Source organism: Oncorhynchus nerka, linkage group LG13, assembly GCF_034236695.1.
Source record: "Oncorhynchus nerka isolate Pitt River linkage group LG13, Oner_Uvic_2.0, whole genome shotgun sequence".
In the NCBI taxonomy this organism is placed as follows: Eukaryota; Metazoa; Chordata; class Actinopteri; order Salmoniformes; family Salmonidae; genus Oncorhynchus; species Oncorhynchus nerka.
The window spans coordinates 82516711-82538654 of NC_088408.1; the positions used below are offsets into that span (position 1 = coordinate 82516711).

Below are 21944 nucleotides of genomic sequence, written 5' to 3' on the forward strand. Positions count from 1 at the left end.
CTAAATTGGAAATAAACCCAGCTTGCTGCATATGAACTGAACTTTTTCTGTTGTTTTCTGTGAGGCTACAGTGGAAATGATCAGCCTGATCTTGACACCTAAAGGATTCCTGTGGAGACTGCTAGATGGACCCAGCGAGCACCATAGCCTATCTGCCAGAGCCCTCCATAAACACAGAGTGGGAAGGGTCACCGACGTTTATACTGAGCAGGACAGACTATATTCATAAGTCTTCATTTGGAGGTTTTTATTTGCCTAAATTAGCTAAAGAAATATTCAGCTATGCAGAACTGTAATGGATACACTGGGTTATTTATTACGCTTTTACCTCAGACGGTGGAAATGCGTTGTCACGTGTGCTCCCTCTCCGGTCTCTAGGTCACCAGGCTGCTCGCTAGGGCGCACACCTGTCCCCAGCGGTACGCTCATAATGACACTCACCTGGACTCCATCACCTCCTTGATTACCTGCCCTTTATATGTCACTCCCTTTGGTTTCTTCCCCAGTCGTCCTTGTTGCTGTTACATGTCGGTGACTGTTTGTGTTTCTTGTTTTGTTCATTTATTAAATGTATTCACTCCCTGAACTTGCTTCCCGACTCTCAGTGTACATCGTTACATAGGTGGGGAAGGGTGGACAAGTAGCATAGCTAGAATGGTAAAGTTTGATGAAAGAAGCAAGATGAGGAAATAGATGGGGACTGAAAGACAGACGATCATGAGATGTGCTCTCACCTGGACTCTCCCTGATTTATGACCATGAACATCTCAGAGGTTGGGTCCTCAGCGATCGCCCCATGGGGTACCAGCAGGCTGACACCTGCAAGACACAACAACAGGGTCAACAACTACAGTAGGGCGGTATCCATATTTTCATACCGTTTCTGTACCTCACCGGGGTATACCGGAAATCCACACAAGGGGCGCTATTTACATATTTACACCCATAATTTAGGCAACAGGGATCTTGATCCAGGAGGGGATTGATTGTCTCTGCTGTAACCAAGAAGCTTGTTCTTGACATCTAACCACTTAGCTAGCAAGTTAGCAAACCAAATGCATAGATGGAGCCCTGAGCTGGATAGTTATAACAGTGGCGTAGCACAGAGGCGCATAATATTACGTGTAAACACAGCCCCACAGCTTCAAAACACAATTAATCTATTACAAACAATGCCATTTACCTTGTGAAATCTGAGCATACATAAAAACAAGACACAAACAATGCATAAAATCCTGTGTGGAACCTTAAAAAGGTTAGCAGGAGACTAGGGGATAGACAGAGATTCAATACCTGCCTGTCTATAAACAGTAAAGGGTGCGTTTCGTCGTCGTCCCGCCTGCCATCTCCCTACTGGCAAATCAACTAGTTAGCTTTCATTAAACCAACACCTGCCGCCTTGTCAGACATTTTACTGGTGATCGCTGTATAGGAGCCCTACAGGACCTGCTAAATCATCAGCGTGACAGGGAACCTTTGGAAGCCAAAATAAATAAACTCACATCTCACATAGGAAAAGCTTGAACATCATCAGTTTAAATCCCACAGGAGAGACTGATGACTAATATTGTATTGAAGGTTGTCTGTGTGTGCATGTTCATGCGTGTGATCACTTGTGCTTGAGTGTGTAGGATATGTATCCACCCTGAAAGAAGAGACTGGCAGTTAGTGATAAGTGTTGGCCATGTATGGCCATCCATTGAGCGTTGTTATAGGTACAGCAGATTGTAGGTGAGTGATCCACTTGACTGCTCTGAGTCTCTCTACTCACACATCCAGGAGACTGCAGGAGCCTGATTTCACTGTGCCTCTCCAGTGGAACAGAGGGCTCTACACACACGAGGACCCAGGAGAGAGACGTCAGAGCTACAGTTCACATGGAACTGTTGATCCTGACAGCTGTGGCAGTCCTCATGAACTCATCTACCTCTACTTGAAGTTAGGGTCTATGGTAAGAGGCCTGACCCCTGTTTGCCTGGGAGAGCTGGTGGGAACGTATAGCAGTGTTCCCAATTTTAATTGCATTTTTTTATTGGTGGACATAAGACTGTAAAAACACCAGCAGATCAGCTCCAAGTGATTTTAATTTTGGAAATCTGTTCCAAAGTACTTCCACGCATAAGAGACGTGATCCTATACAAATGTAAGCAAGGTTTGAAATAATTATGTTTTAGTGAAATGTTATATCTGTTTGGGCTTCTTGTGGTCATTTTGCAGTCTACAAAAAATTGTCCCGCCGATGAATCTAGTTGATGATCCCTGATGTAGAAGAATAACAAACATCTATACTAGCTCGCTATACAGTACTGTAGCAACATGCGTTAGACTATAGTGAGATTAAAGGAACCTGGAATGCATCACAAATAGCACCATACTCCCTTTATAGTGCACTACTTTTGACCAGGAACCATAGGGCACTATATAGAAGAATCGGGTGCCCATTTGGGATGCATCCCTGGTTTCACTAGCCATGACAGATATACTAAGCCTACGTTTACTTTTAATTAGTCACGTGTGTGCATGGTTTTGCTGAATTGAGAACTTAATTTTCTCTTAGAATGGACACAGTGAAAAAAAAATGCTATAATGAGACAATATTATCAGAGAGAAGCAATTAAAAAGTAGTCAAGCCATCTGTCTTTATAAATCATGTACTGTACCTCACCAGTATTTGGCAACACCAACTGTTTAATTATGCTTCAAACACAGCTTCAAGTGTAATTCAGAGTCCTGAAGCTCACCAGTATTTGGCACCACCAACCGGCCGCCCAGATGCCCAAACACGCCCGTGGTTCCCAGCTGATCTTTGGTGGGGTTGAGGTGGGGGCTGTTGGGGGTGAGCAGGCCCTTCTTGGTGCTCCGTCTCTCCACAGTGCTGTTGCTGTAGTCTCGGTTCAGCCCCCTGGGGAAGGTCTCAGGCGGATGGCCTTTGGCAGCATGGTACTCAGCGCGGTCGGCCACACCTAGTGAAACCATAAAGGAGCTCTGAACTTTGACCTTGATGTCTGGCAGGGGGTCAAAGAGCTCTTTGTTGTCTATGGAGTCCTGGAAGCAGATGGGGCTGCTGTAGGTCCCACCCACTGTCAGGTCTGTCTGCAGAGAGGAGTTGAGAAGCAGTGGGTTCCCTAGAGAGATGAGAGATGCACACAGCCACATAGTCATTCAGTAATCTAAAACACCTACAGTTGAAGTCGGAAGTTTACATACACTTTGGTAGAAGTCATTAAAATTAGTTTTTCAACCACTCCACAAATTTCTTGTTAACAAACTATAGTTTTGGCAAGTCAGTTTGGACATCTACTTTGTGCATGACACAAGTAATTTTTCCAACAATTGTTTACAGACAGATTATTTCACTGTATCACAATTCCAGTGGGCTAGAAGTTTACATACACTAAGTTGACTGTGCCTTTAAACAGCTTGGTTGGAAAATTCCAGAAAATTATGTCATGGCTTTAGAAGCTTCTGAAAGGCTAATTGACATAATTTGAGTCAATTGGAGGTGTACCTGTGGATGTATTTCAAGGCCTACCTTCAAATTCAGTGCCTCTTTGCTTGACGTCATGGGAAAATCAAAAGAAATCAGCCAAGAAAAATAATTGTAGACCTCCACAAGTCTGGTTCATCCTTGGGAACAATTTACAAATGCCTGAAGGTACCACGTTCATCTGTACAAACAATAGTACGCAAGTATAAACGCCATGGGACCACTCAGCCGTCATACCGCTCAGGAAGGAGATGCGTTGTCTCCTAGAGATGAACGTACTGTGGTGCGAAAGTGCAAATCACTCCCAGAACAACAGCAAAGGGCCTTGTGAAAATTCTGGAGGAAACCGGTACAAAAGTATCTATATCCACAGTAAAACGAGTCCTATATCAACATAACCTGAAAGGCCGCTCAGCAAGGAAGAAACCACTGCTCCAAAAACCCCATAAAAAAGCCAGACTACGGTTTGCAACTGCACATGGGGACAAAGATCATACTTTTTGGAGAAATGTCCTCTGGTCTGATGAAATAGAACTGTTTGGCCAATAATGACCATTATTATGTTTGGAGGAAAAAGGGGGATGCTTGCAAGCCGAAGAACACCATCCCAACCGTGAAGAACAGGGGTGGCAGCATCATGTTGCACTTCACAAAATAGATGGCATCATGAGGGAGGACAATTGTGTGGATATATTGAAGCAACATCTCAAGGCATCAGTCAGGAAGTTAAAGCTTGGTCGCAAATGGGTCTTCCAAATGGACAATGACCCCAAGCATACTTCCAAAGTTGTGGCAAAATGGCTTAAGGACAACAAAGTCAAGGTATTGGAGTGGCCATCACATAGCCCTGACTTCAAACCTATCGAGAATTTGTGAGCAGAACTGAAAAAGCGTGTGCGAGCAAGGAGGCCTACAAACCTGACTCCGTTACACCAGCTACGTCAGGAGGAATGGGCCAAAATTCACCCAACTTATTGTGGGAAGCTTATTGAAGGCTGACCCAAGTTAAACAACTTAAAGACAATGCTACCAAATACTAATTGATTGTATGTAAACTTCTGACCCACTGGGAATGTGATGAAATAAATAAATCATCCTCTCTATTATCATTCTGACATTTCACATTCTTAAAATAAAGTCGTGATCCTAACTGACCTAAGACAGGACATTTTTACTGGGATTAAATGTCTGGAATTGTGAGTTGAAATGTATTTGACTAAGGTGTATGTAAACTTCTGACTTCAAATGTAGCTCTCTCTGCAGGAGCCATAGGCTGAAGTCAAGTGCTCTGTGCACTCTCTGTGAACTGATGGAAAATAGGCTTTTAGTGTGAATAATATGCCAAGCTAGTTGACGAACACAGAGTTACAGTACAGGTAAATAACCTGGACATGAGATACGGTAGATATTCAGGCCATGGCTGAGCCATAGTCACTGGTCAGAGGTAAATGTAACTACCAAGCATACACAGCTTGATCTCCATGATCCATCTGTTTGAGTCAGTTCCTCTCTGTACACAAAGTCACCCTCATGGAGGACACAGTCTTTCTCTGTCTGTGGGCACAGCACACGGCTGGGGCTGTGTGCTTGTGCATAAGTGTGTGTGTGTGGCTGGGAATGGGCTGAGGGGTCTGTGACGGTGACCGTCCTGTAAGTGAGGGGAGTCCTTCAGCTCACAGCATGGACTCAACAGGCCAAGGAGGGGCGTCTTCAGCCACAGCCATTAGACGCCTGGCCACACTGCCAAACACTGTGTGCAGCTATCTGGCACATCCAGACATTAGGGCCCCAGGACTCCCTGTGCCACGATAACAGCAGTCAAAAAGTAATTGCTGCCCAGCTGCTGCCTGGTGAGGGGTGGAAGGCAGGAGGCTAATGTTGTTTTATTTTTAGGGAAATCGTTAATTACTGGAGGGCTTGATCTGTGTTGTGCTTCAGGGTGTTTCCACTGCAAGACTAACTAGAGGGTATTCAGGGTGTTTCCACTAGAGGTCGACCGATTATGATTTTTCAACGCCGATTCCGATTATTGGAGGACCAAAAAATCCGATACCGATTAATCTGCCGATTTTTTTGTTGTTGTTGTAATAATGACAATTACAACAATACTGAATGAACACTTAATTTAACTTAATATAATACATCAATAAAATCAATTTAGCCTCAAGTAAATAATGAAACATGTTCAATTTAGTTTAAATAATGCAAAAACAAAGTGTTGGAGAAGAAAGTAAAAGTGCAATATGTGCTATGTAAGAAAGCTAAGGTTTCAGTTCCTTGCTCAGAACATGAGAACATATGAAAGCTGGTGGTTCCTTTTAACATGAGTCTTCAATATTCCCAGGTTAGACGTTTGAGGTTGTAGTTATTATAGGAATTATAGGAATATTTCCCTCTATACCAATTGTATTTCATTAACCTTTGACTATTAGATGTTCTTATAGGCACTTTAGTATTGCCGGTGTAACAGTATAGCTTCCGTCCCTCTCCTCGCTCCTCCCTTGGCTCGAACCAGCAACACAACCACAACAGCCATCATCGAAGCAGCGTTACCCATGCAGAGCAAGGGAAACAACCACAGGCTCAGAACGAGTGAAGTTTGAAACGCTATTAGCTCGCGCTAACTAGCTAGCCATTTCACTTCGGTTACACCAGCCTCATCCCGGGAGTAGATAGGCTTGAAGTCATAAACAGCGCAATGCTTGACGCACAACGAAGAGCTGCTGGCAAAACGCACGAAAGTGCTGTTTGAATGAATGTTTACGCGCCTGCTTCTGCCTACCACAGCTCAGTCAGATGCTTGTATGCTCAGGCAGATTATATGCAACGCAGGACACACAAGATAATATCTAGTAATATCATCAACCATGTGTAGTTAACTAGTGATTATGATTGATTGTTTTTTATAAGATGGGTTTAATGCTAGCTTGCAACTTACCTTGGCTTACTGCATTCGAGTAACAGGCAATCTGTCGTTCTGCCCCTGAACGAGGCAGTTAACCCACCATTCCTAGGCCATCATTGAAAATAAGAACGTGTTCTTAACTGACTTGCCTAGTTAAATAAAGGTATACAAAAATGTTTTTTTTTTTAAATACATTTTTTTTTTTACCGGGAAATCAGCACCCAAAAATACTGATTTCCGATTGTTATGAAAACTTGAAATCGGCCCGATTAATCGGTCGACCTCTATAGTTTCCACTGCAAGACTAACTACAGGGTATTCAAGGTATTTCCACTGCAAGACTAACTACAGGGTATTCAGGGTGTTTCCACTGCAAGACTAACTACAGGGTATTCAGGGTGTTTCCACTGCAAGACTAACTACAGGGTATTCAGGGTGTTTCCACTGCAAGACTAACTACAGGGTATTCAGGGTGTTTCCACTGCAAGACTAACTACAGGGTATTCAGGGTGTTTCCACTGCAAGACTAACTACAGGGTATTCAGGGTGTTTCCACTGCAAGACTAACTACAGGGTATTCAGGGTGTTTCCACTGCAAGACTAACTACAGGGTATTCAGGGTGTTTCCACTGCAAGACTAACTACAGGGTATTCTGAAGCTCCGTGCTGCTTCTCGTAACTTCATCATCTAGTCTAGTGCCTGAAAATTATGAAAGTCCAAAATGTAACACTATTAAAAGCTATTGCTCTGCAATCAAAAACCGAGGATATAATGGGACATGTTACATTTGACGGAACTGATATAAAGAAATGGAACAGTGTGGTGCAATGAGAAGTAATGTTTTGTTACTGATTGGTAGTGATTTGTTACTGATTGCAGTAGACATAGATCAGGGAAATTCAGCTTCACAAGCCCTGGACAGATAGATAATGCATTTCAGTAGACATTGCTTAAGCTTTCAACCTGACATGTGAACAGCCATGTGCATTTTTCTTCTTCTATCAGTGGAGAAAAATCAGATTATCGCTTGAGTGTGGATCTTTAACATGGTGGATCAAAATGGAATTGTGGAGGAGGTTGGATGAAAGAAGTTAATGAAATGGACCTCACGTTGAATACCTTGAGGGATATGTTTGGAATTGGATCTCTGATTAAAAATCCTTCACGGCCAGCCGTAATGCAGGGAGACAGGGTCAGCCCTAAAGACTCATTCACCACTCTGCCTTAAACCATGTCATGGCAGGAGCGATGTCAAGCATTAAGGGCCTTTTTAAAGCAATCACAAGGCATGAAAAGCTACTGATTCATAAAACAACACACATGAGTAAAGCTATGTTTTTCTCTCAATGTGTGTAACCGGACGTTATTGGGCTTATGAAAAATCTACCGGAATAAGGTCAACTGGAAAAAAAACAGGTCAAGCATAATAAAATACAAGCTATTCGTTAGTCTCCTCCCCTTCCTCTGTAAAATGAGAATCCATAGCTGAGATGGGAAAGCAGAGAATAAGGGCTATATTTCAGAGGCTCATTTAGCAGGCTGACGGAGAAGGGAATAGAAGAATGGAGTGATGGTGGCCGGTGGAGGGCACAGCAGGCAGCTCCTGAAAACCTGGCCTATTTAAATACGATTGATGGCCTGCTGGATGTAGCCCGGCACCGTCCCCCAGCTCCCCAGCCTCCCCCTCCATGGCGTGTGGTGAGGTACATGCATGACTTCCCAGGCCTTGGGAGCATTGGATGTGCATGGCTCCGGCAGGGCTTTTCACAGCGCTGTCACAACTAGACAGAATTTATCACCCGCCGCTGTGATGGCTATCACTTCTGCTAACCCAGAAGTGTCACTGACAGTAATATCAATGCATGTAGCAAGGCTGCCTGGGACAAGCCACAGACCCAGACACTTATGAACAGAAATGATTTCTGTGCACAACAAAAATTGAATTGATGTTCACTATTCCATGCTTTTCACATTTATCCATCAGTGGATTTGGCTGGGGCTATCTGACGACAGGGAAGGGGGTTTGGTTGCTTCACAGTCAAATGTGTATGGTCTGCAGCCAGGGGTTCACAGGAAGTGTCCTTCAACAATTGATAACCTATGTCTGCAATAACAGAGCATCTGGTCTATCAAAATAGAAGGATAGATCCTTTCAGTGATCATGATAATATAAATCCTAGGCAGATGTGCAGGATAATGCACCGTGCCTCCTCAATGCCAACACATGCAATCTATCACCAGCAGCGGCAGCATTCCTAAAGGAACCTTGACAAACTCCTGCCTGCTGTTTGGCCTTGTGTGAGACAGGGCATACAGTGACAGGCAGCGCTAGCTCACCTTGTCTGGTGGTCTTGAAGTTGAAAGACTGGAAGCCCCCGGTAAGCGCGGACGAATCGATGACATCAACGCCGTAGTCGCTCTGGTTTTTCCGGTACAGCATGACAGCCACCACAAGGACAGTCACAGCTATGATCCCCGCCCCCAGCCCAGAGTAAAGAGCCACGTCGTTGGAGCCATCCATACCTGGTACACACAGAAACAACAGTCTCACTGGATGTATGCTTAGCGTAAAGAATAATGTGTAAGAAGCTTAACTAAGGCAGAGTAAAGAGACATTGAAAAGGGACATGAGAGAATGGTGGTGGTAGTGATTCTAATGTGGTAACATTCTTGGGCATCTTAAATATTAGATGACATATTCTACAGTATACTGGTTTTGCATTGTTTTAAGGAGCTTTTGGAGAGTGAATTCCTTTTAAAGCAGTGTGCTGGCTGTACATCTCAACATACCCTTTAACTGCTCAACTGACATGCTCCTCTTCTCACCACACACAGGACTAGATGGAAATGTTTTGCCTCTACACCGCTGTTACACAAGACATTCATAAAGCTGTTAACAGTGAGACGGAGGGAGGTATAACCGCTTTCAGACACACTAGTCTATATCCCATAAATATATGGTACATACTAAACTACATAGTATGACCAACTGGTCACTGACAGTGACAGGAAATGACCGAGGCAAATTCATTTAAAGGAGCTCCGTTATGAAAATTATGTCACCAAATGTTCATCTCCCCATTCTAGAACTTTGAACTCAATGGTCAAGAGCCATGTGTCCTCTGAAACACAACCCTGCCTAGCCAGACTGCTTCTTGACCCACTGCCCACTTAACCCAGAAGCCAGCCACACCAATGTGTCAGAGGAAACCCCATACAGCTGGTGACTGAAGTCTGAGTGCATGCGCATGGAGTCACTAGAGCACGATGGGACAAGGACATCCCAAGCCAGCCAAACCCGGACGACGCTGGGCCGCCTCATGGGGATCCCGGTCGCTGCCGGCTGCGGCACAGCCCGGGATCGAACCCGGATCTGTAGTGACGCCTCTAGCACTGCAATGCAGTCCCTTAGATCGCTGCGCCACTCGGGAGGTCCTCAAATCAATGATTTGACCCAGAATGTGTTGCAAACCCAGGCAACAACCACCCATTACGTGAGTGAGCCTGTCTGTCAGCCTAATGAAGGCTTATTACAGACACTGCTGCAGTTCCAGTCAAGGTACTGCTGACAGTCATTTCAGCAGGTGTCAGGCGGTATATGCACGGGGGAGAGATTATCTGATCTGAGACCCACCAGAGAATACAAGTGAGGAATCACTGCAAATTGGTCAAATTAGCTTGTTTGCAATAATTACACTCCATTAATCACCTACAATATAGCACATGTTCAGTTGTCACAAGAGATCAATCTCCTGGCTCAATCCGAGAAGGAAAGCCTGTTGTGATGTCACACTTGTGAAAAGTGGACAGTTGAGTGATGGAATGGTAGAACATGGTTCTAATTCTGTTCAGAACCTGACTACAAGTTTTTTTGATGGGTGTGATGGCTGTGTAAAATGCAGGTAAATTAAAGTTAACCAAGTAGGTAGCTGTCAAAAATAGGTGCCCATAACAAAAAAAACTGCTAATACTCTGATTCTGGACCCTGAACTTTCATCTAGTGACAATTTGGTCATTTTTATGCCTCAGAAATTAGGTCAAGAGATTGGGGTTGAAGATAAAAGAAATGCAGAAAGGAAGGACTCACTTTGAGGTTTAACATCATGCAGCAGCTTTCCATCTGCAAAGACAGAGAGAATGTGAAAAGGAGAAAGAGACGAGGTGATTAAACACCAGCCCTGACTGTGTCACAAATGGCGCCCTATTCCCTTTATGGTGCACTACTTCACTACAAAAGTAGTGCACTATAAAGGGAATAGGTTGCCATTTGGGACACATACCGAACAAGGTGATTAAACGCCAGCCCTGTGTGAGTGAGGTATCCTACTAGTGCATGTCTTTCAATCATGTGGAGATGCCCTACCACTGAGATATACAGATACAGACTGCCCAGATAATGATGACATCATTACCAGACTCAAATCAACATGGATAAAAGTGGCCAAGGGGGAGATTGGCAAATGGGTCTGAAAAATACTTTGATCATGATCATATCTCTCCTTCACAAGGAGGAAAAGAAAAGGGTCAAACATTTTTTGACAATTTATGATTACCAATGGAAAATTGGAGCTAAACAATGCTTCTTTTGTACCGAAGAAACCCAAAATAACAATCCTACTTTGTAAAACATACTGTTGGCTCTCTTTCTTTATTGCCAGCCAGACAGACAGACAGAAAGGGCAGACAGACAGGAAGGGCAGACAGACAGGAAGGGCAGGCAGACAGACAGACAGACAGACAGACAGACAGACAGACAGACAAGACAGACAGACAAGACAGACAGACAAGACAGACAAGACAGACAAGACAGACAGACAGACAGACAGACAGACAGACAGACAGACAGACAGACAGACAGACAGACAGACAGACAGGGCAGACAGGGCAGACAGACACTGTATATAGAGTATATATACAGAGTGCATTCGGAAAGCATTCAGACCCTTTGACTTTTTCACATTTTATTACGTTACAGCCTTATTCTAAATTGCTTAAATAGTTTTTTCTTCCTCATCAATCTACACACAATACCCCATAATGACAAAGCAAAAGGTTTTTTACATTTTTTTGCAAATGTATTAAAAATTAAATAATCACATTTACATAAGTATTCACCCTTTACTCAGTACTTTGTTGAAGCACCTTTGGCAGCGATTACAGCCGCGAGTCTTCTTGTATTTGGGGAGTTTCTCCCATTCTTCTCTGCAGATCTCAAGCTCTGTCGGGGAGGTTGGACGGGGAGGCCCGCGACCACTGTACAGCTATTTTCAGGTCACTCCAGAGATGATAAATCGTGTTCAAGTCCGGGCTCTGGCTGGGCCATTCAAGGACATTCAGAGACTTGTCCCGAAGCCTCTCCTGCGTTGTCTTGGCTGTGTGCATAGGGTCGTTGTCCTGTTGGAAGGTGAACTGTTGCCCCAGTCTGATGTCCTGAGAGCTCTGGAGCAGGTTTTGATCAAGGATCTCTCTGTACTTTGCTCCGATCAAGGATCCCTCTGTACTTTGCTCCGTTCATCTTTCCCTCGATCCTGACTAGTCTCCCAGTCCTTGCCGCTGAAAAACATCCCCACAAGATGATGCTGCCACAGCTATGCTTCACCGTAGGGATGGTACCAGGTTTCCTCCAGACATGACGCTAAGAATTCAGGCCAAAGAGTTCCATTTTAATTTTAATTTGAACTTTTTAGTCATTTTCACGTAGAGTTGATTGTGTGTTTGGATCATTGTCTTGCTGCATAACACAGCTGTGCTCCAGCTTGAGATCACAGACAGATGGCCTGACATTCTCCTCAAGTTTGCCAAAAAGGACATGGAAGCACCTGGATGTTCATCAAGTTTTGGAAGAATGTTCTATGGGCAGATGAGTCAAACATGGTAGGTAGTGTGACAAGCCAAGACAACGCATATTGTAAGAAATCTGCAAACATTTCTAAAAACCTGTTTTTGCTTTGTCATTATGGGCTATTGTGTGTAGATTGCTGAGGATTTTTATTTATTTAATCAATTTTAGAATAAGGCTGTAACGTAACAGCCTTATTCTGAAAATGATTAAATATTCCCTAGACATTTTTGCAAATTTCTTAAACAGGAAAAACAAAAATACCTTATTTACATAAGTATTCAGCCCATTTGCTATGAAACTGGAAATGAAGCACAGGTGCATCCTGTTTTCATTGATCATCCGTGAGATGTTTCTACATCTTGATTTGAGTCAACTTGTAGTAAATTCAATTGATTGGACATGATTTGTAAAGGTACACACCTGTCTATATAAGGTGCCACAGTTGACAGTGCATGTCAGAGAAAAAAAATAAGGCACGGGGTTGAAGGAATTGTCTGTAGAGCTTCGAGACAGGATTGTGTCGAGGCACAGATCTGGGGAAGGGTACCAAAACATTTCTGCCGAATTGAAGTTCTCCAATAACACAGTGGCCACCATTTTTAAATGGAAGAAGTTTGGAACCACCAAGACTCTTCCTAGAGCTGGCCGCCCGCCTCATGGGTCTCCCGGTCGCGGGCCCGATGGTCACTCTGACAGAGCTCTAGAGTTCCTCTGTGGAGATGCGAGAACCTTCCAGAAGGACAACTATCTCTGCAGCACTCCACCAATCAGGCCTTTATGGTCAAGTGGGCAGACGGAAGCCACTCCTCAGTAAAAGGCACATGACAGCCCACTTGGAGTTTGCCAAAAGGCACCTACAGACTCCCAGACCATGAGAAATACGATTCTCTGGTCTGGTGAGACCAAGATGGAACTCTTTGGCCTGAATGCCAAGCGTCACGTCTAGAGGAAACCTGGCACCATTGGTGCACAACTGAGGACAAGTACATTAGAGTGTCTAGTTTGAGAAACAGATGCATCACAAGAACTCAACTGGCAGCTTCATTAAATAGTACCCGCAAAACAGCAGTCTCAATGTCAACAGTGAAGAGGCGACTCCGGTATGCTGGCCTTCTAGACAGAGTTACAAAGAAAAAGCCATATCTCAGACTGGCCAATAAAATAAAATATTTTATATGGGCAAAAGAACACAGACACTGGACATCATTCCGGAGTCACCTCTTCACTGTTGACGTTGAGACTGGTGTTTTGCGGGTACTATTTAATGAAGCTCCCAGCTGAAGACTTCTGAGGCGTCTATTTTTCAAACTAGACACTCTAATATACTTTTCCTCTTGCACAGTTGTGCACCTGGGCCTCCCACTCCTCTTTCTATTCTGGTTAGTGCCCGTTTGCACTGTTCTGTGAAGGGAGTAGTACACAGCCTGTACGAGATCTTCAGTTTCTTGGCAATTTCTCGCATGGAATAGCCTTCATTTCTCAGAACAAGAATAGACTGACAAGTTTCAGAAGGAAGGACTTTGTTTCTGGCCATTTTGAGCCTGTAATCAAACCCACAAATGTGGATGCTCCAGATACTCAACTAGCCTAATGTCAGTTTTCTTGCTTCTTTTAATCAACACAACAGTTTTCAGCTGTGCTAACATAATTGAAAAAGGCTTTTCTAAGAATCAATTAGCCTTTTAAAATGATAAACTTGGATTAGCTAACACAACATGCCATTGGAACATAGGAGTGATGGTTGCTGATAATGGGCCTCTGTACGCCTATGTAGATATTCCATAAAAAATCAGCTACAATACTCATTTACAACATTAACAATGTCTACCCTGTATTTTTGATCAATTTGATGTTATTGCTAAAAATGTGCTTTTCTTTTAAAAACAAAGACATTTCTAAGTGACCCCAAACTTTTGAATGGTAGTGTATGTGATTTATTTTTCGCCTGGTAATTAGTGTCACAGTTTGAGCCCCATTTCAAAAACGCAAAAGTGGCACTAGTTTACAGTTGAGTAGACAAATGTGTAACTCTCAATATTTAATTAAAAACCTCTCATTGTGCAACATTCATGAGAGTTAATCATATTATGGGTGATGCATTTGATGAAATTGCACATCTGTTACAAAATCTCTTTGACAACTGTGGTCAGAACTTCCAAACTGTGGTCAAAACTGAATGCACCCTCCATGTCTTCAGTGATAGCTACGCTCTCCTGATGCAGGGGGACGTTTCGCATGAACACTACAGGAGGGATTACCATAGTGTTATCATGCACTGAGAGCTCTAGCAATGTGGACTTCATTTCAGTATGTGTATTTATCCAACAAATCCCTGTGTGGCAAGCTGTTCATATGTGTTAATGATGGGTCCTGTTGTGATCCGTGTAATGAAGATGTGGCTTATGGAGATGACAGTGAAGGTTAGGACTGCAATCTAGAAAGGAAAGAGAAAGGAGTAAGGGACTTACTCTGGGAACACATTCCTCCAGTGCAGTTCTCTGTGGTGTCGCTGGGCCCATCACACATCTTGCCCCTGTGTCTGGGTGGTGGATCATTGCACTCCCTCCTACGCTGTCGCTCACACTGCACACTGCACAGCGTCCACGCGCTCCACTCCTCCCAGCCACCATCAACTGTGGATGAGGAAATGGAACACGAACACAGAGACAGAACAGAAGGTGAGGCGGGTGGTCGATCTCAGAGCGTATTCACTCCACATTAACCCTCAGGTTCTTCTCACATAATGGGAACGCTCTTCTTTCCCCCATGCAAAATGTGAAATTAAACCCCGTGATGTAGCCGTGCATGTTTATACTCCGGTTTCTCTGTCGTCTGTGTCATTTGATCTAGGAGGATCCCATCATGCACAGATAACTAATATTGGTAGACCATACGGTGCCAAAAGAGATTTCTTGGCAGAGTTTTGCGGAGACCGTAATCCGCCTCTATGCACAATCTCTGGAGAACAGCGCAATTTATTTTGTCGCGTTCCATGAGTTCTAAAAGCACTCTGCGCTACATTCTTTCAGTTTTCTTCCAGCTAATTTAATGCAAATGTATGTTTTTATATGATGCAGAGAATACAGAGTGTGTTTGGGTTGACCATGTTAGTGCATACATATTGTGTTCTCGCCAGATAGCTTCTTCCCTAACCAATCCAGTCTCTCCCTTGTGATTAGCTTTTGAAGACCGTTACAGTAAGTAAGACTGGGAACTATTACAAACAATTTTCTGGGACAGGAAGACACAGAAGAGATACATAACAGCAGCAGCAAACAACATACAGTGGGGTCCAGAATTATTATTATTTCTATTGTTGGTTCCCTCGATAAAGATGAGCAAAAAAGACTCAAATAAATCAAAGAAATACTGACCTATATTGTATTTCTTTTAAATATATATTTTTTACAATTATATTATTTTATACTAATAGTCAGAGAAAGATATTTTGTTAAACAAGTAATACAAATAAAGATCTACAAAAGGTCAAAATGATTGGATCTCCCGTTTTCAATACTCCAGCACCCTCCCCCTGCGAGGACAACGACACTGAGCCCCTTTCTAAAATATTTTATGAGGTTGGAGAACACATTGGGAGGGATCTTAGACCATTCCTCTATACATAATCTTTCCAGGTTCTTAAAATCCTTTGTCTGTGCTTATGGACTACCCTCTTCAATTCAAACCAAAGCTTTTCCATGGGGATCAAGTCCGGAGACTGAGATGGACATTGCAAAATGTTGATTTTGTGGTTAATTTACTGTTAGTGAATTTTGATGTGTGCTAGGGGTTATTGTCTTGTTGGAAGATCCACTTGCGGCCAAGTTTCAGCCTATACACAACTACAAAGACTAGAAGACTTACACACAATATCATACAGTATTTATAGTCTTGCATATCCAGATGTTGACTCTGCACCTAGATGCTGGCATGGCACACCGGCCTACTATATTCAACAAATCATAAAGTTGAGCATACTATCCTTGAAAGTCAAATGGCTTAACCATTGGAGACATTCCCAGAAGATACCAGTCTAGTCTTTCCAGGTGAAACCTAATGACCTCTGTGAGTAGAGAAACTGAATGTGATCTCGCAAGATCATGGTCAAACAAGGCTAAGTCTATTCACCAGCTCTACAGTACTTCATGAGGTAGAAGAGCTTACTTGGACAGAGGGCATTACAGGTGATCTTCTGCACAGACATGCCCTGGCAGAAAGCCCCTCCATTAAGCGGGGCAGGGTTGGTACAGGTACGGGAGCGTTTCTGGACACCTCGACCACAGGGAACATTACAGGAAGACCACTCTGTCCACAGTGACCATCCACCATTCACTACAGAGAGATAGATGTGGGTGAGTTATGGAGATATGGGGGTGAGTTAGGGAGATAGGGGGGTCCGTTAGGGAGATATGGGGGTGCGTTAGGGAGAGAATGATAAAGAGAGGGAAACTTTATTTAAAAGGGCAATCAGCAGTTGCTACATCCATTTTCTGACTTACAGTACCAGTCAAAAGTTGACATCTATTGTTTCTTTATTTGTACTATTTTCTACATTGTAGAATAATAGTGAAGACGCCAAAACTATGAAATAACACATATGGAATCATGTAGTAACCAAAAAAGTGTTAAACAAATCAAAATCAATATATTTTATAATTAAGATTATTCAAAGTAGCCACCCTTTGCCTTGATTGCACACTCTTGGTATCTTACTGAAGAGCTCTGAGACTTTCAACATGGCACTGTCATAGGATCTCCACAGCGACCAACTTGTACATTTCTCATGAGCTTAGTTCAACTGTCATACCCTATCAGAACCCAAAATATAAGCTTGTTTTACTCCAATGCTTGTAAACAAAGTAAATGTAACCAAACACTCCATAGCCTCATAACACGCTGGTTATAATGATCGTTTTTATATCAGTCTTTACATCCATAGTTCTTTCTATGAATTTGAGAATGATTACATTTCTCCAGCCCATCCCTCTTTTCACTGAAACAGTGGTGTGGGAGTACACTTTATTATTGTTTCAACTGCTGATTTGCCTTTGAAGTTAATCAAATCTCCTACAGAGTTAACTATACAGACAACAGTTTAGAGGTGTTAATGATTAGCAAAATGCTCCATGATGTTACATCAATAGATTCTTGAGCATATTGTGTACAGTACATCAAAGGTGGAAAATTTGCACTACTTTTATGTTAATTGCCAGTTCAATTATCAAAGCACTTTGTATCAAGGAGAAAAATTGGTAAGACTAATCCATTCAAACAGGCCACGGCACATTCACATAGTTGGGCAGTTTAAATCTGAATGAATGAGAGGTTATATTACTGAGTCGCCAACCCCTTTGGTCTGATTTGTTTGCTCTGTCATTTGTATGTGTGGGGACATGGAGGAACATATTTACCAACATTTTGTGAGCTCCCGAATTGCTCCAAGGCCTCTAGCAAATGCGTAATTAATAAGCAACACTTCTTTAAATGAGATTAAGACACAGTATCTTATTCCCTTTCATAAAATACACATTGATTTCAAAGGGGAGGCAGTCAATTGACTCTTTGAATAGTACATTTATCTAAATAAAGGGAAAAAGCTTTCCTAACAAAAACACTAAGATGGGTCTCTTAATCACTTGTGTGGGGGCATGAAACACTCAAATTGATCTGAGGCACCCTGTTAACACTACAGACTGGTTTCCCAGACAAAGATTAAGCCCAGTCCAGTCCTGACTAAAAAGCATGTTCGATGGAGTATTTTCTTAAAATAGGACTAGGCTTAACAGGTTATTTCCTGTGTCCAGGAACAGACAAACACAAACACTGTGTCCGAAAACAGACAAACACAGTCAGTTAGTGGCTGGGGCTGGGACCGGAGCCTTACCGAAAACAACCACAGTGGCTGTGGAACTGCGTCTTTTGGCCACGATGTTGCTGGCCAGGCACGTGTAGTTTCCTGAGTCGGACAGTCGTGCCTCGTTGATGATGAGATTGTGGTCAGCTCGGGTGTCAATGTTGTCATCCGTCAGGGAGCTCACCAGCTCCTCGTTCTTCAGCCACACCACCTGCCGACAAGAGAGAAGAGAGAGAGACAGAAAAGAGGTAGACAGAGTTAGAGAGAGAGACATAGAAAACAGGTAAACATTTAGAGAGAGAGTCAGCGAGAGTTAGAGAGTTATTACAGACTTATTACAGAATACAACCACACCAGATCACCCAACCACATGACCGCAGCCATTAGGCGTTCAGAGGGCCATAACCAATTACCAGCAACACAGACAGAGAGGAAAACAAATTATGAATTACAAACTTAGTGATGCTTTATTGCTCCAATGCTCCTACCCTGGTATATGAAACTGCATCGCTGCTTTTGCAAATTATATTCACACTGCGGTGAAATAGGGCTGGTTGATGGATTTACAGGGTGCTTCATTCATCAAACACATGCCGTGTTTTCAAACTGCAAAAACATGCACACACACTGTACAAAATATTAGAAACGCCTTCCTAATATTGAGTTTAACTATGCCACTTTGTTTACTTTGTCTACATACTCATCTCATATGTATATACTGTACTCGATACCATCTACTGTATGCTGCCCTGTACCATCACTCATTCATATATCCTTATGTACATATTCTTTATCCCCTTACACTGTGTATAAGACAGTAGTTTTGGAATTGTTAGTTAGATTACTTGTTGGTTATTACTGCATTGTCGGAACTAGAAGCACAAGCATTTCGCTACACTCGCACTAACATCTGCTAACCATGTGTATGTGACAAATAAAATGTGATTTGATTTGATTTGATTTACACCCCCTTTAACCCTCAATTTGTCAGGAAATGGATTACAAGGTGTATAAAGCATTCCACAGGGATGCTGGTCCATGCTTCTCACAGTTGTGTCAAGTTGGCTGGATGTCCATTAGGTGGCGGACCATTCTTGATACACACAAGTAAATGTGAAGCGTAAAAATAAAAAAAACAGCAACCTTGTAGTTCTTGACACACTGAAATCGCCTGGCACCTACTACCACTATACCCCATTCAAAGCCAAGTGGATATATTTTGTCTTGCCCATTCATCCTCTGAATGGCACACATACAAAATCCAGGTCTCAAATATCTGAAGGCTTAAAAATCTGTCATCAACCTGTCTCCGCTCCTTCATTTACTATTGCAGCTATGTGGATGTAACATTTATTGACAAATTTGATACCTTATGGAAACAAAGCTCGTATTATAAGGAGGATAGGCTCCACCGACATTTTTTGAGATCCTGGATCTTTTCACAGTATTATAAGGCTGAGTTGAGACAATGACTTATCAATGACCCAAGTCCAGCTCATTTAATCCCTACTATTGTGTCACTGAGTTGTCATAATGAGTCAGCAAATGTACATTATCCTAGGGTCGTTGGAAAACAATGTAAGTAACCTAATTTATGTCCCTCTTACTGCCCTGAAGGTCTCTGCTGATCCCACAGCTATTGTATGCAGTAATCATGACCCTATTATGAGAATATTTTGAAGATAAATACACAACGCAGAGGACGAGAGTACTAGAATTAAACGATCAACAGGGATCAATGTAAATAGTTGATCTTCAGGTCAACAGCTGTTTAGAATCTGTGGGATGTCAGTCCTGGACTCAGAGCTACGTGTGCCATGTTTTCATTGGTCTTTACGTTGAGTCTGGAGCAGGATGCTTGTTATTTGGCCATTGGCCCAGTTGTACTGGAAGAATTTCTGATTGGTCAACGCCCAGCTAGGGTGGGGGGCTATAAATGGCATCCTGTTTGTTTGTTCTGTGGAGAAAAGCTGAGGACAGGGGAGATTGAACATCTAACTCCCAGCATAACGTCTATGGATTTGTCCTTCTCAAATAAACTATTTTCCTCCCCCTGATTTGCTTTGGAGTTTAACTGCTAACACTATGAACCAGAGTAATAATGTAAGTAGAGCTGGTGTGCCCTAGTAGGAAGTCCACTATGTGCAGCTCACCCTGCACTAATAAAAAAATAACCTGAGCATGTCTACCTCAGCTAAGCAAGAAAAACAATTAACCTCTTCAACCTATGGAGGCGCTATGTCATTATTGGATAAAATAACGTGCCCGTTTTAAGCGCAATATTTTGTCACGAAAAGATGCTCGACTATGCATATAATTGGCAACTTTGGAAAGAAAACACTCTGACGTTTTCAAAACTGCAAAGATATTATCTGTGAGTGCCCCAGAACTGATGCTACAGGCGAAACCAAGATGAAACCTCAAACAGGAAATGAGCTGAATTTTTGAGGCTCTGTTTTACTATCGTCTCCTTTACTGGCTGTGAATGTGCAGTGAACGAGCTTATGCTCTCCGCCGTTCATCCAAGATGTCTGCAGCATTGTGACGTATTTGTAGGCATATCATTGGAAGATCTGCCATAAGAGACTACATTTGCCAGGTGTCCGCCCGGTGTCCTTTGTCTAAATTGATGCGCAATTCTCAGTGGCAATCATTTTACCATGCCATTCAGAGGGAGAAGCACACTTCCAGGAACGATACATCATTGAAGAGATATGTAGAAAAACACCTTGAGGATTGATTCTAAACAACGTTTGCCATGTTTCAGTCGATATTATGGAGTTATTTTGGAAAAAGTTCGGCGTTTTTATAACTGAATTTTCGTTTTTTTTGGTAGCCAAACATGACGCAGAAAACGGACCGATTTCTCCTGCACAAATAATCTTTCAGGAAAACTGAACATTTGCTATCTAACTGAGAGTCTCCTCATTGAAAACATCCGAAGTTCTTCAAAGGTAAATTATTTATTGAATGTTTTTGCTGGTTTTTGTGAAAATGTTTCCTGGTGATGCTAACGCTAAATGCTAATGCTAAATGCTAACGCTAAATGCTAAATGCTAGTTTGCTATGGTTGAGAAGCATATTTTTTAAAATCTGAGATGACAGTGTTGTTAACAAAAGGCTAAGCATGAGAGCTAGCATATTGATTTCATTTCATTTGCGATTTTCATGAATAGTTAACGTTGCGTTATGGTAATGGGCTTGAGGCTGTAGTCATGATCCCGGATCCGGGTTGGCTCGACGCAAGAAGTTAAGCATCCCAGAAAAGTGTTTAACATTTAAAATAGCCTACGTTAACATATGTAGCTTAGAAACAAGGTTCATGAAATCAATAATTTGCTAGTAACAGATGACATATTCTGAAAATATCTGAAACTCACTTAGATAATATCTTTGATGATACATTGGTAGAAATACATGGTTATAAAAGCTACAGAAAATACATAAATGCCAAAGGTGGAGGTGTGGCTATATTCAGAGCCACATTCCTGTCAAGCTTAGAGAGGATCTAATTTCTAATAAATACTGTTAAGTAATATGGCTACAGGTCACCTGTCTCGCCTAAAGCCCATTCTGGTGGGAAGGTGCTATAGACCACCGACAGCGAACAGTCAGTATCTGGATAACATCTGTGAAATGCTTGATAATGTATGTGATATCAATAGTGAGGTATACTTTCTGGGTGATTTAAATATTGACTGGCTTTCATCAGGCTGCCTATCACATGGATGACACTGGAGAGACGAAGCCGGTACGGACAGTAAAACATTTAATAAAAAACGGACATGGAACGAGACAGGAACAGCGTTAGCAAACAAGTGACACAAACACAAGACAATCAATACAGCAGTGGGG

At 42.5% G+C, this 21944-nt stretch overlaps 1 protein-coding gene across 6 annotated transcripts in view; it reads right to left on the bottom strand.

Annotated features, from left to right (window-relative positions):
* The window catches only part of LOC115140266 (netrin receptor UNC5D-like), a 273232-nt gene that overhangs the window by 38992 nt on the left and 212296 nt on the right, over positions 1-21944 (bottom strand). For 2 of the 6 annotated variants that reach the window (XM_029678531.2, XM_029678537.2), the window contains 7 exons: positions 18120-18300; positions 16400-16567; positions 14704-14868; positions 10481-10513; positions 8731-8916; positions 2742-3125; positions 735-819 (listed from right to left, as the gene is read on the bottom strand). In XM_029678531.2, coding sequence (XP_029534391.2) covers positions 735-819; positions 2742-3125; positions 8731-8916; positions 10481-10513; positions 14704-14868; positions 16400-16567; positions 18120-18300 — 1202 coding nt within the window. The remainder of the gene's footprint in view (positions 1-734; positions 820-2741; positions 3126-8730; positions 8917-10480; positions 10514-14703; positions 14869-16399; positions 16568-18119; positions 18301-21944) is intronic. The other 4 variants (XM_029678534.2, XM_029678535.2, XM_029678532.2 and 1 more) reach the window with 4 other exon arrangements.